General features: G+C 33.8%; 1 protein-coding gene across 1 annotated transcript; it reads left to right on the top strand.

The window, feature by feature from the left end:
• Positions 1 to 2,422: 2,422 nt before the first annotated feature.
• On the top strand, positions 2,423 to 12,319 carry LOC132555905 (WD40 repeat-containing protein SMU1). The gene is made up of 12 exons (XM_060220287.1): positions 2,423 to 2,448; positions 3,430 to 3,640; positions 4,225 to 4,377; positions 5,260 to 5,410; positions 6,560 to 6,648; positions 6,953 to 7,093; positions 7,561 to 7,656; positions 8,705 to 8,832; positions 9,127 to 9,228; positions 9,346 to 9,535; positions 10,079 to 10,231; positions 11,296 to 12,319. Exons 1-12 carry the CDS (start codon positions 2,423 to 2,425, stop codon positions 11,392 to 11,394), a joined length of 1,539 nt encoding a protein of 512 aa, XP_060076270.1. The 3' UTR covers positions 11,395 to 12,319.
• The last annotated feature ends 3,327 nt before the right edge of the window (positions 12,320 to 15,646 follow it).

Genomic DNA, 15,646 nt, shown 5'->3' with positions numbered 1-15,646 from the left:
CATGTAGAAGATGCAATTCCATAAGTGTTCAAGGATTAGGTGTGACGCAACTCTTAGTGTAATAACGGCGCTAATATAATAATTATTACATTAAACGTAACAGTTGCCCCGCTTAATGTAATAAAAATAACGCTTATTGTAATAATTATTACATTAAGCGACGTTATTACATTAAGAGTTGCATCAAAGTGTTTATAGAGGCGTTATATAGGGAACTGCAGCTCAGCGTGGAAGATCTTGATAAAGATACTGATAATGTCAAAGAGATGTACAGCAGCCTTATTCAAGAGAACGTATTTGACAAGATATACAGTAATATCGAATAACCATTCACAAAATAAAATACAACAATCGTCCACAAGAGACGACAATGGTTTGAAAATATCAGCTGAGTGATGCTGTTTACTGAACTTTTTTGACACTACTGTATCTATTTTTAAATTTTCTTAAAGGATGATGATGTGCCTTTTGTGCTATCTTTGTTCCGCTTTTATGTGATAAATATTTACGTACGGAAATATCCAGATCACATGTGTACCTGTACACAATCTACCTGTGTATGTATATTACCTGTACACAATCTACCCGTGTATGTATATTACCTGTACACAATCTACCCGTGTATGTTTATTACCTGTACACAATCTACCTGTGTATGTATATTACCTGTACACAATCTACCTGTGTATGTATATTACCTGTACACAATCTACCTGTGTATGTATATAACCTGTACACAATCTACCTGTGTATGTATATAACCTGTACACAATCTACCTGTGTATGTATATAACCTGTACACAATCTACCTGTGTATGTATATAACCTGTACACAATCTACCTGTGTATGTATATTACCTGTACACAATCTACCTGTGTATGTATATTACCTGTACACAATCTACCTGTGTATGTATATTACCTGTACACAATCTACCTGTGTATGTATATAACCTGTACACAATCTACCTGTGTATGTATATTACCTGTACACAATCTACCTGTGTATGTATATAACCTGTACACAATCTACCTGTGTAAGTATATAACCTGTACACAATCTACCCGTGTATGTATATCACCTGTACACAATCTACCCGTGTATGTATATTACCTGTACACAATCTACCTTTGTATGTATATTACCTGTACACAATCTACCTGTGTAGGTATATAACCTGTACACAATCTACCTGTGTATGTATATAACCTGTACACAATCTACCTGTGTATGTATATAACCTGTACACAATCTACATGTGTATGTATATAACCTGTACACAATCTACCCGTGTATGTATATCACCTGTACACAATCTACCTGTGTATGTATATCAGTGGTATCACGAGACCCTTGATTAAAAACGTTAAAACCTGCTTAAATGTAATTTATCACGTAATTCGACAAGCTGATCAGGTGACGCCAAAGCTTTTACAGAAAACATATTCAGAAAAGTTTTGTCAGCGAAATATAATTGTGACTCCATAGCTTTTTACAGACAACAACAACAAAAAGTCGTGTCGGCGAAAAATGACTGTGACACCATAGTTTGTACAGAAAACATCTTCAGAAAAGTCGCATCAGCGAAAAATGACTGTGACACCATAGTTTTTACACAAAAAAACAAAAACCACATCATTTTATATATTAATATTTTGTTGACATTTCGATATTTTCTACATACTAAACAATAACATACTTATGAAGAGGACATATGTCTGTTGATAAATATATTGATTTTCCAACTCGATCAGATGGGAAACACCGACAAATATTTTGTAGAATCCTTGCGACGATGAATCATTAGAAAGACACGAAAGGAATCATAAGGACGTTACCGGTTAATGATAAATGAGACAATGTTTAATTATTGAATCCTTTCGGATGATGATGGTGGTGGTGGTGGTGGTGTTCTTTTTCAAGATAAAAGTAACATTTTCTAAGGGTTTGATTTTTCTATCCGACTGTGGGCTACATGTATACATGTACAGATATCAATAATCTCACTGACATATTTGCTAAAAGTGTTCAATTTGTGGTCAACAGTTTCATCTACATAGAATGTTTATTAGACTATGTCTGATAACAATATATTTAACTGAAAAAAATCAGAAAAGTAAATATAATTTTGGCATGACGAAAAGAAAAATGAGAAGAAAAGGCTTGGATGTATTATATCCCACAAAAATGCTATTAATACTAAACGTTCATTGGTTGATTGGAACTCAACCGATCATTTTCGTTTATCCATATCTGTTATATCATGTCTCGACAGATACTTTTTATCCCCTCAAAACAAGGTTTAAACTACCCGCCACTTCTACTAAAATCAATAAACATCATAGTCACACAACTGTTTCGCTTCATTGGAGTTAACAGAAGGAAGCGTTTAGGAGATCCCGACTTCCTGTAAACACAAGCATGGCGGTCGAAATAGAGTCAGCAGAGTAAGTTGACGTGTTAATCCGAGTGTTTGCACGATCTGTGTATCTTATCAGCTTTTTAAAACTTTCATTACTTAGAATTTATTTTATTTCAGTCTTAAGATTCAGTAAAAAGAAGAATGCACTCTGAATTTACTTCAGAATACACTCTCGGTTGGTGATAACAACAATCGATTGTCTGCTGTGAAGTCATACTGCTTCAGTAATCAAGTTAGAGATTAGATTGATAATGTTTTTATGAATACAATTTCAAAGAAGGAAACAAGTGATAAAAACAAATAAGATTGTTTATTCATTTTACGTTTATTATAAAATTATAATCCATACAGGACCGCAGTAATTCGTGAACAGTTGACAGACACTGAGTGAAGCCGAAGGAATGCAAATACGTGCAAATTGTAGTGACGCTGAAACGTGCCTTGAAAAAATATTATTCATGATATAACCTTAGAAATAATTTTGTTTTTTCTTATTCATATAGTGTTGTTATGATTATTGGTAAGACAATTGGTTAAGATAGTTTTTTGTTCATGGTCCGCATAATGGTCTTCTTTCAGTTTAGTGTTCTGATATGGTTGATATGCTCAGCTGTTAATATAATCTGAACTTAGTGAAATATCAAATTTGTATCAGTTGAATTATAGTGCTAAGATATTTGTACAACATATTGTTTGAAGCACACATGGTAGACTAACAGAGAGTGTTTCAAGCACTAGAAATGAGTAGACGATCAATTCTTGTCAATTCACAATAATTTTCTTTAAATTTTCCTCACAAGATCCAGCAGAATCCAGTTTTTGTACTTTATAAAATTCAGGCAGTTGATATAAGACAAGGTTAACAGTTAATTATATATCAGACCTCTTAACATTTTCATGTAAATTAAACATACCAAACTATCTTGATTTGTAGATTTAGAGTATATTTTTAATTTGAAATTTTACATGTAATTTTCCCGTGAAACATTTATTTATTTCTATGTAGTGTTGTACGTCTGATCGAGCAGTACTTAAAGGAAAACAATTTACTGAGGACATTGTCAGTGCTTCAAGAGGAGAGTGGAATCTCACTCAATACTGTCGACTCTGTGGATGGGTTTGTGTCGGATATCAACAGCGGTCACTGGGACACAGTGCTGCAGGCCATACAGACTCTTAAGCTCCCTGACCAGAAACTTATCGACCTCTATGAACAGGTAACTCTAGTAATGAAGGGTACTACTTGTACAACTGTGTGGTTCATATATTCATAAACATTTTTTAGGTATGTCATTCTTCAATGGATGGTGTTTAATGGGACACAAAAATTAAAAATATACATTTAGTCCAGAAATTTCAGCAAAACGAAATGCAAATAATAATAATTGGTTTTCATAATAGAATTTGGGATTTATTTTGGACCTATTTTTAGCTTCTGCAGGCTTAACCAACAGAATAAAGCTTGTTATTTTACTGTGTTAAATTCAGTTTCCAAAATGTTCAAAGCTGTAGGGGGACATACATATATAAACTTTCTTTTTCAAATATGCTCTAGTGTAATTATCCTAACAAATATTTAATCAATTTTTCCTGACTAGGAGTAAGAATGCTTCCCCTGATTTGTATCATTGGTAAGACTTTAAAAAACTAATTAGTTCATCAAAATATTTTGTGTGAAAGATGGTTATGTTTGTTTTAGAGATTTTCAATTTTCACTACACCAAGTTTCCTGTATTGAAATTACACAAAGTTTACTAAAATTAAGGAAGTATGATGCAAATGTAGATTAATTATTTTACAGATTGTGCTGGAGCTGATAGAATTACGAGAGTTAGGAGCAGCCAGATCTTTACTGAGACAGACTGACCCCATGATAATGATGAAACAGAACCAGCCAGACCGATACATCCATCTGGAAAACATGCTTGCACGATCTTACTTTGATCCCAGAGAGGTAATCCAGCTGATAAGGATAATCTATCGCCATTAATTATGGTTTATCAATAATCAGGACATACAGTATTAACAATAAATAGCATCACACCGGCCAAGTTCCACACCTGATTAGATCTATGTGGTCAAAGTGAAAGGTCATAGGTCAGCCTTGACCACTTTTTCTAATGAAAAAACTTGTATACATGATATGTCAAGAACCCTACGATAGATTTAGTTCAGATAGAAACCTTGATATCACATTGACGAAGTCTACACCTGATTAGGTCTCAGTGGTCATTGGTCCATGGTAATGGTCAGTCGGGTTTTTCTCTTCTTTATACTCCCTGGCCAGTATATATTGGGTATACAGTATGTAAAGGTACTTGTGTTGTTGCATCAGCATTCCATTCAAAATTTATATCACCTTTGGAGATCATCTTGACAGATTGGATTTATATTTACCATATTCCACAGTATCACAACTTCAAGTTATACACAGTATTATATTAAACTGGTCATCAGTTAAGGTTAAAAGGTCAAAGGTCAAAGTGTTTATGGGAGTGGGAGCTATTATGTCCTACAGGCCTCTTTTAGTTCTAAATAATCTGTTTGAATTTACTGATCAAGTGATATTGTTAAAATTATATCAGCTTTCATGTGCTTTTACTACACTAATTAGATTCACATCCTATCACCAATTAAAAGGAACAATCTTAAATTGAATTTTGATTAATCTATAGAGAAGTAGATTCACAAAGCAGCAAGAAAAAAAAGAGAGAGAAAGGAAAAGTAGTAAAGAGATACACCTTGGTACATGAATATGAGTAAAGATATCTGTCATTATCTTGTGTAAACCTGTAAATTTTTTATTTTGATACTTACCGTTTTATTTACTCTAAAGGCATACCAAGAAGGTCAGACCAAAGAAAGGAGAAGGAACGCCATAGCAACAGCCTTGGCTGGAGAGGTCAATGTTGTACCACCCTCCCGTCTACTGGCTCTGTTAGGACAATCTCTCAAGTGGCAGCAGCATCAGGGACTCCTACCCCCAGGTATGTGACTTGTATCCTCAGGTCTGTAACTTGTGCCCTGAGGTATGAGATTTGTACCCTAAGGTATGTGACTTGTACACCAAGGTTTGTACTTTGTACCCTAAGGTATGTGACTTGTATCCCCAGGTATGTGACATGTACCCCGTATTATGTGACTTGTACACCAAGGTTTGTACTTTGTACCCTAAGGTATGTGATTTATACCCCAAGGTATGTGACTTGTACCCCAAGGTATGTGACTTGTACCCCGACGTATGTGATTTGCACCTTAAGGTATGTGACTTGTACCCCAATGTATGTGACTTGTACCCCAAAGTATGTGATTTGTACCTTAAGGTATGTGACTTGTACCCCAATGTATGTGACTTGTACCCCATGGTATGTGATTTGTACCCCGAGGTATGTGATTTGTACCCCAAGGTATGTGATTTGTACCCCGACATATGTGACTTGTACCCACATTATGTTTTTTCAGGAACTGTGATTTATATATTAATGTTGATTACATGATATCAGATCATAAATCATCATTGTAATCATGGTAATATTCATAAGCAATGGTTTATAATAACCTATTTGTATTTGGAAGATTGTAGAACTTGAAAATGTCTTAGATTTACTAAATATTATTTCTGTGAGGGTTAATTTCTTTATCTCAATGAGTTTGATATCATCAAGGGGTTTATTTCCATAAACATAGTCTATAATTACATGAATACTGCGATCAATTTACAATCTTATTTTCACAAGCGCCTTTCAATATCATTGCTGAAATCAATGAGTCCTACACTATAAAGTTTGATGAGTCCTCTCAAAATGCTCGGAACTCTGGAATCTTAAGTAGATTTATCACTGTGAACGTCTTCTGTATATGATGTTAAATTTGCTTTCAAATACAAACATTATTTTACAACTTATGTGCATATATACATAAGAAAGAAAATGTGAAATATTTGATCAATTTTACAGACAATAGAGCTAGCTGTCAGTTTAAGTTTTACCTTAACACAGGTGACTGTAACATACAGGTAAAATAATACACTTTGATAAGGAGTGCCAATACTGATCCCGGGCAATACATGTTGATGATGTTGAGAAACAGAGTGATAGTATTAAAGGTGTCTGACCACAGACCTGTATAATTAACAGGGACAACCATTGATGTGTTCAGAGGAAAGGCCGCGGTGAAGGAACAAGAAGAAGAAAAATTCCCCACACAACTCAGCAAGACCATCAAGGTAACGTGTCAAGATAAAAAGATTTTATAACTGATTTTTTCTTCAGCTACTGGAATATAGCTTCCTCAAATTGTTATCATTAATGGATTTGATGTAGATATTTTCACCATAGTGCAGGTTGAAACTAAAGTGGTGTAGTCCCTTGAAAAAGAATTTTACATGATTGAAATTTTAACTCACTTGATATTTTAAATTTGCTTTCAATCCATTGATATTTGTATATTTACTGAATATCAAAACAGCAAACTGTTTCGTTTGATTGCTAGAAACTTTCTTTTAATACTCTTCATTATTGTTACCACAGTTTGGACAGAAAGCCCATATAGAGTGTGCCCGCTTCTCCCCAGATGGTCAGTACCTGGTCACTGGGTCTGTCGATGGATTTGTAGAGGTCTGGAACTTCACCACTGGTAAAATCAGAAAAGATCTGCGATACCAAGCCCAGGTTAGTGTAGGGTGACTTCCCAGACTTGTAAATAATGATGAGAAAATAACTGCTTTATCAAGGAAAATATGTATTTCAGTAAAAGGACATATGAACATGATAAGGCCAAGATATGAACAAAAGAGAATTAACCAAGACTCCTTATTAAACAAAAGGAGAATAAGACCAGGTCTAAGTGTCCTCTGCTTCATAGATGACATCGGTCATGTAAGTTGTGGTCAGTCAAAGTAATGTTACGTTCTCAAATGAGAACAACAAAACTACCAGGCATACTAACAAGCAAGAAGTCAAGTTCCTTGTATCTATGACATCAAATTTTCACAAAATAGTAATATTTGAAAACCCACAAAAATTAAACCTCACAAAAATATATGATTTTACAGCCGATGGAGTTCTATTTCAATTGCTTTGTAACTTTGTAGGAATATTTTGTGCTCATGTGAAATGAAAATTTAATGTTTTTTCAGGACAATTTTATGATGATGGATGATGCTGTGTTGTGTATGACGTTCAGTCGAGACTCAGAAATGATGGCAACAGGAGCTCAGGACGGTAAAATAAAGGTGATTGTTTCAAACATATATTTGCATACATGCCAAAAAAACTTTTGGATGGTTCTATTGGGATAAAACGGGGCCTACAACTCTGAAATCTCAGGGAAGTATTTTTACAGACTGCATTGTAACACAGTTATATATTTATATATTTTTGAAGCTGCTCTTTCTGGTGTACTCATCAGATTTTCAAAATCATCAGGGAATTTTTTGATAATACAGATCTAATGTGTGCCAAAACTCACATCTCACCCCAAAGTCTTACTGCTCCATTGTTATGCGTTGTCATAGAGGAATGGAATTTTAGTAACTATTATTAAAGTTAATTAATTTATATATTATAATTTGTTGAGGAAGTCACATAATGTATGATCAGTTTGTGTAAGTAACTTTATAATAGTTTAACTATGGAGTAAGTACTGTTTATATATTAATTTCATGAGACTTTTCACTACAGTCAAAAACTATTTCATATTTTCTAGTTCAGTGGTATTACATTGAGCATAGCTGGACTAACTTATGAATTGTACATTGTATTTGACCTTGTCTTGACCTATAACTGTCGTGTAGATTTGATTTGATTTGTAGATTTCAGAAATTAAGAAAATATAATGCTTCTTACACAAAATTTTGGATTTTCATATTGCAATCTGTTTCGTTATTCATGTTTAAGAGTCAGTTCTCACATTCCGACCAAAATTTTTGAGATACCTATAAATATGTTTTCCACGATAATACAAAGTGGCCAACCTTTGAACATTAGACCAAAGTCTAGGAGTGGGCTTATTAAAGGACATTGATTTATGGGTTATTCTATTGAAGACCTACTAAATGAAAATTTGTATATTGTGGGCTCATGCATTCAGTCTGAAGTAATTTTTTGAAAGAAAATTATTTATTTTGGTTGAAATTATTTTTTGTGTTGCTCATGATTTTTGGGTATGTTTATATCAACATTACACATGAACATTCTATGTACTGTGTTACTATAAACAGGTTTTGGAAGGACTTATATATATATTTAATTGTAATATTGTAATGCAATATTATATTGTAGGTTTGGAAGATTATGACTGGTCAATGTTTGCGGAGGTTTGAACGTGCCCACAGTAAAGGCATCACCTGTGTTAGTTTCTCTAAAGATAACAGTCAGCTTCTGAGTGCTTCCTTTGACCAGACCATCAGGTAATTAATATGATAGAGAAATTTGACCAGACCATCAGGTGACCAATATTTCCAATCTCTCATTGACCCCTATAGATAGAGAAATTTGACCAGACCATCAGATGACCAATATTTCTAACCTTTCATTGACCCGTATAGATAGAAAAATTTGACCAGACCATTAGGTAATCAATATTTTCAACTTCTCACTGGTTGCCGAGTAATCAGAAATCATATTGTAAAGATAAAAAGTACATAATGCTGCTGAAGATTACTTTATATTTCTTCTTTATATTGGAATTGTTCTCATTGCAGAATCAATGGTCTAAAGTCTGGGAAAACTTTGAAAGAGTTCAGAGGTCACACATCTTTTGTTAATGATGCTGTCTTCACATCGGACGGCCACCATATCATCAGGTAAGGTAATGCAATCAAAGGGACGACTGAATTAGTGTAACTTTAGTAAATAGGGTAGTGGTTTTATTTCTGTAATCCTAAAAAGATACAAGTCTTGATTTTGTCATTACTTTTCAGTGCCAGCTCTGATGGTACAGTGAAGGTTTGGAATGTAAAGACGACTGAGTGCCAGAACACGTTTAAACCCCTTGGGGGTACGGGAACAGATATCACTGTACATAGTATACATCTCCTACCCAGGATGGCAGAACAGTTTGTGGTCTGTAACAGGTCAAACACAGTCGTCATCATGAATATGCAAGGACAGGTGAATATAACTGATTTATCTCCCCTTTCTGAGAAAAACCCTCAAGTGAATTACCTCCCCTTCGTGAAAAAAAAGTTATTTAATGGAATGAGACTGAACTGCTTTCTGATTTACATAATGCTAACCCTGGTACTTGGTAAGCAAATGGCTTCTTTGTTCTGTCAATTATGACTTGCGTTACACAGAGCATTTGATTGATGGAATATATAATTAAGCATTGAATAGCCTTCAGTTGGCATTCATTGGCATATGAGTGCCAATGGGATAAGGGTAAACTCAATTATGCATTGTTTATATTGATCATTTTCATTTTGTTGTAAAGGAAGTAAAGCTCGATTTGTTGTTCATTGCATAGTAAGGTGACATAGCAATAGCATACCTTGGTAAATTTTGAGGTATGGCATGTATAGGATCGTAATCAAATGGACTAAATATTCAGGCTACATTAAAATTACATTTACACGAACACAAATGCTTCTCAATGTATGGATATGATCTCTGTCAAACAGAGGCTACAATGATTATAACATTTGTATAATTCAGATTGTTAGGAGTTTCTCCAGTGGTAAGCGAGACGGCGGAGATTTTGTATGTGCCACTGTCTCTCCCCGTGGAGAATGGATCTACTGCACAGGAGAGGATATGGTTCTTTACTGCTTTAGTGTGACAACAGGCAAACTAGAGAGGACACTGACGGTAAGAATTTATAACAAATATTAGGTTTATACATTGAGGAGAGTAAAATTTCAGGCAAATATCAGGGTTAGAAAAATCCACTTGTCCGCTCATCTAGACGATTCAAAGCTACTTGCGGACAAGTGATTTGTTTCAGCTACTTGTCCGGCGGCCAAGTGAAATTTGTAGTTCTGACTATTGGATATTCCATAATAAATGACGTTTATCAACTTAAACACTCTTAAAACTAGTTTAGATCCACTGATAGTCGATGAAATACATAGATGTAGTATCCTTGTTTACACCACGTGTCAAGACTCGGGCTGATCCAGACTATGCGAAAACCTATAACGTCACCACAAATGTTGTAAACAAGGTTGTTTTCTGTACATAGTTACTGTCAAAAAGTCTACGTTCTAGCTCGCGTTAACAGTGAATTAAATATGAGTAAAACAATAAAAGCAAGTGTTGAGTTCAAACATTTGATATAGAAATTGATAATAAAAGTTGTTGTTGCCTTTTTTTCTTCGGGTGAGTGAATATTGGATTCGGGCAAGTGAATTTCAAGTTTCTCTTGCTCGACAGACTAGTAGCTGAAAATGTATTTTTCTAACCTTGAAATATATCTCAAATAATAGTGTGATACATGGAGGGGAGTGGGGACTGCTCCAGTGTAACCACAGACAGATATATCTCAAATGATAGTGTGATACATTGAGGGGAGTGGGGACTGCTCCAGTGTAACCACAGACAGATATATCTCAAATAATAGTGTGATACATTGAGGGGAGTGGGGACTGCTCCAGTGTAACCACAGACCGATATATCTCAAATAATAGTGTGAAACATTTAGGGGAGTGAAGACAGCTTCAGCTTAACTACAAATGGAAATTTATCAAATACTGGGGTGAAACATTTAGGAGGGTGGGAACATCTTTCATAAATACAGTAGAATGGCCTTACACCAAGGCAATAGCTTAATTCCAGTAATTTGTTTATTGATAATACCAGGTAGATGAATCATTATTTCTGTGTATGATAACCTATATTAAGTGTTGCTATAAAGTTGATTTTCATCCTTTCAGGTACATGAAAAAGATGTAATAGGTATAGCACACCATCCACATCAGAATTTGATTGGCACATATTCAGAGGACGGACTTCTCAAGCTCTGGAAACCCTGATCTTCATCGTGTTTCATCAGACAATTCACCAGGCTTTCATCACTTCATTCTGTCTATATTAGGGATATTGACTTCCTGATAAAACTGTATTCTGTTGGAGGGTCAGGATGTTATGGCAACAAGGCCAGGACCTAGAATTAGTAAACAATTCTAAAACAACTTGAGTCATTAAAGTCTCTGGATTTCTGTAGACTTAGCATCAATATGACTGTAAGACAACATGAAGATATTAGAAAAAGCATTTCAAATTTTTCTAAATTTTGCACTAGATAATTCAAAATTTGAATGATGTTTTTGTAAGTTTTCAGGTTCTTAATCTCTTAATGTTGATCATTTGATTGAAAAAAATGAATGAATGATGTCCAGATTTACACAAAAACTTAAATCTCTGTCAGTGGTTAGCTCTGATTATTGATTATAGGCACAAAACTTTGCACAACAGAAAATGAAAATGATTTCAATGGTTGTCAAGATTTTGATAAATATATGAATTGAAAATTATTAACAAGTAACAAAGGCTTAATACTAAGCAAAATAAAATTTTAGAAAAAATTTAGAATTGAAGCTAACAATAACTGCTTTAATATCATTGTGTATAAGATGCAATACTATATGGTGTTCCTACAAAATATTCTCATATTTCATTAAATGATTATATGATGATTATAACAGAGTGACGATTGAATGATGAGGATTTTTGTGTAACTGTACAATTTAATGATAAATTGAAACAATATACAGGTAATCTCTTTATCAGTGAAAACCACTTAATGTCACATTCCACTTATTATCACATTTCCCCTGACAAATGGAACATGATATTAAGCAGTTTCCTCTGTGCTCAGACTGTGGGTATTATTTTTGCCCTCATATAAAACTGTTCAATTTTATCCAGTGTAAATTTAGTCATAGAACATATATGACTTTTTGAATAAAACTGGAGAGGGGGGGGGGTTCCTTGTATACAGTGTGATTAATAAAACTGCATTTATAGTCAGACTGGAGCCGTCTTATGTCAGGTTAACAATTTGTTATATCAACCTTCGGTGCCATTCTTACTCAGTGATTTAAAAATGTGATCACATCTTTGTCAAATAATTAAGGGATAACTAATTACCTGGATTATATAACTTAGCCTTGTACAGGAATAGTCACCATCTAACAGCTTTGTTGAATATGTTTATGTGATGTTAACCAATGGAATTGATAGCTCGGAGGTATATGAAACTTACTGCATCTTTACTTTTGTCACAGTTGTAAGATTAAAATTTTTTTCAATATTTAAATTTAAAAAATACATTTGTTTCTAAAGATGATGCATTTTATGATAAGGAACATAATTAGGATGATCCTATGAACACTTTTTAGGGTAAATTCAGTTGGTTTGAATTTTTTTTTAAATGTATATATATCTTCCTAAATGCTAATGTCAAGATGTGATTTACATTAAATGAATTTACAGTGAGTTCTGTGTCTTGTTTATATTTTGTTTTCCCATTTATTTAGTATACCTTCATTAGAATAAGTACAGATAAATGTACATCTGAAAATCCTTTTACATGTTCACTTAATACAGATGACAATATTATAACATTTAAATTCTGGTGATCATCAGTCAAGGTTAAAAGGTGAAAGGTCACACTTTACCATTTTTGTCCATCTGACAATGTCAGTAACCTCTATTTATCAAATATCAGTCAAGGTTAAAAGGTGAAAGGTCACACTTTTTAGTCCATCTGCCAATGTCACCATACTCTAGTCATCAAATATTATATTAATGCCCAACAAAAGTAAAGATGACATGTTTGTGTTTTACATGGTCATTAAAGAAAAAGTTCTTATAATCAATTCTATTATATAGTTGTCACATCTGTGTGTACAGATGCTATAACGTAAAATAATAACATTATTTTGATGCTGTTAGGTCCGAAAATTGAGTTTTGAAATACTTAATGATGGCCTTTGTATCAGATAATTCAAGCATTTACAATATGCAGATGATTTGGTGACACTGCCACCATCATCAGATGGTCAAAGGGTGAGCTAATTAAATTCTTGTTTGTTTCATGATTTTCTGTCTTTTCTGAAACAACATTTATAGTAAATATTTCTTGAGCATTGCATGATGATTCTTCTTACATGTAAGTTTTTCTTGTTTCCTAGTTACGCTAAACATCACAGACCATCAAGATGCTATTTTCAATTTCGACATTAAAACTAAAAGTTTGACTTTTCCCATTACTTGATCCGTGTTTCATGTATTTGTCCCAGATTACATATGTAGGTCCCCTTGGTTACCATGAATTTGTTATTTCTTTTATGAGACTGGATTGAAGAAAAGAGTTTGACTAGTAACCATCATAAATTTTGAAATATCCTCTGTAGTTATCCCTTGATCCCTTTGAAGTTTAATTTCGAGACAAAATGCAAAAAACCAAAACACTCTCATATCAGTTGTCCCTCGTGGATTTAGATCTTCAAAGTATTACATGGATTTTTCTCAAACTTGATGTACAGTTTTAGGTTGCCCTTAATTCTCAATTATGCCAGTTCAGATTTGTGACTGATTTGGAAAAAAAATGTCTTGACCGGTGGCCATTTTGGATTTTGAAAGTTTAAGTACAATATAAACTTTTCCGATGGATCTTTTCTCAAAATTTATATGCAATACAAAAAGTTACCATTTCCATTTTGGAAATCCATTTTATTGGAATGACAATAGCTGACCAATGACAACTACCTCACAAATCCAAAACACAATAATAAAATGGCCGTCAGGAAGATATCTTCGTTAAAAAATCATTCATGTGTTATTTCAGGGTTTATAGTTTTGCCAGAATGAAATGGGCGACAAACAGCTTCCATTTTAGATTTGTTGTGAAGAACCAAATACATTTTCTCAAATTCCACATGTAAGTCTCACACTGAACATAAACTGTAAGAGTAAAGAAGTAGTGAGAGGGGAGATAATCAAACATAAACAAATCATACGATGGTGGGAATCTCAAGGTGTTTTTTTTATACACAACGTTATTATCATGAACAATAATTTAATAATCATCAGTGTCACCCATCTGTCATGCATTGCAAGGTTAAAGGTCAGAGTCCTGAATAAGCATGAGACTTCAATTTAATTTCCGGTTTTGCTTGTTTTTTTTGTTATAATAATAAAATACAAATAATACACCATTAATATTTAAACTGTTGTGTCTGTACGTAATAGTGCATTTCCCTCCTGAATTACCGGAACTTTGATACAATCAAAATCATTTTATAAGTTGATGGCTAGGATATGTTCCGGAAAACGCGTCCATTCCGGTTTGGTAGGACCTATTGATTAGTTTAGGCGTTGTTGTAATCTCTATGGTGAGCGTACACAATTACGTCACTTCCGTAAACAATTGTAGACTGCTAGCAGTTTTCTCCTGGATTTTTGTGGAATATTTGCAGCAATCTTCTTATTTATTTTACCAAGGTAAACATCAAACCTTCTAAACCTTTAAGCATTTACATGCGGTGAAAATTTGGTCTTCTCTTAGCACCCAACTGAGATATAATGATATTATATGCAGTTTACAACGGGCACCTGTCAGTCAGTTTTAATTTTTTGCCGACATCGCCGGTTTAATTTTCAATATGTAATGTCATGATTGTGTGTATATATATAATTTTCATTATCAGTGGTTAACAATGATACGTTAAAGAAGCTTTAGAAACATGCGAAAAGTGCACATAATTTTACTGACTATCTGACGCCGACATAAATGATCGTGTGAATCCCATGGGAGACCGCGGTCGATCAGTTCTTTAGAACCCTCAGATGTCGGTAATTCACCCTAAAACAACATATTTTATTCGAAAAACACGATCATCAACAATGATAACTCTTACTGCATTTCATTGAAGCAACTGACCTTCATGCAGAAGTTAATCAATAAGAACTATATATTGCGAAATACCTGGATACATTATCAGTTATTAATATACTACTTCTGTGTTTCGTTTCGAAATTGATATATACTTTGCAAAATATTTTTCTTTGAAGTGTTCTTAAATTAAAAAATACAAATTTTGATGAGTTGCATAAATTACACAAAAATCAAAATAGAAGAGGCATATATCAGAGGTTCGTACACAAAGACATGTATGGACTGATTATCGGTGCAGTAATATTTTGAGTGACAGCTAAAAGATTAGAGCAGTGAATCTCCTTTGTAGAATTTCCTCGTGTTTGTTTTAGTTGACTGACAAC

Source organism: Ylistrum balloti, unplaced genomic scaffold, assembly GCF_031769215.1.
Source record: "Ylistrum balloti isolate Yb309-2 unplaced genomic scaffold, AGI_CSIRO_Ybal_v1 Utg369648, whole genome shotgun sequence".
Classification (NCBI taxonomy): domain Eukaryota; kingdom Metazoa; phylum Mollusca; class Bivalvia; order Pectinida; family Pectinidae; genus Ylistrum; species Ylistrum balloti.
The sequence above is the reverse complement of the archived record's forward strand: the minus strand, read 5'-3'. Positions and strand labels throughout refer to the sequence as shown.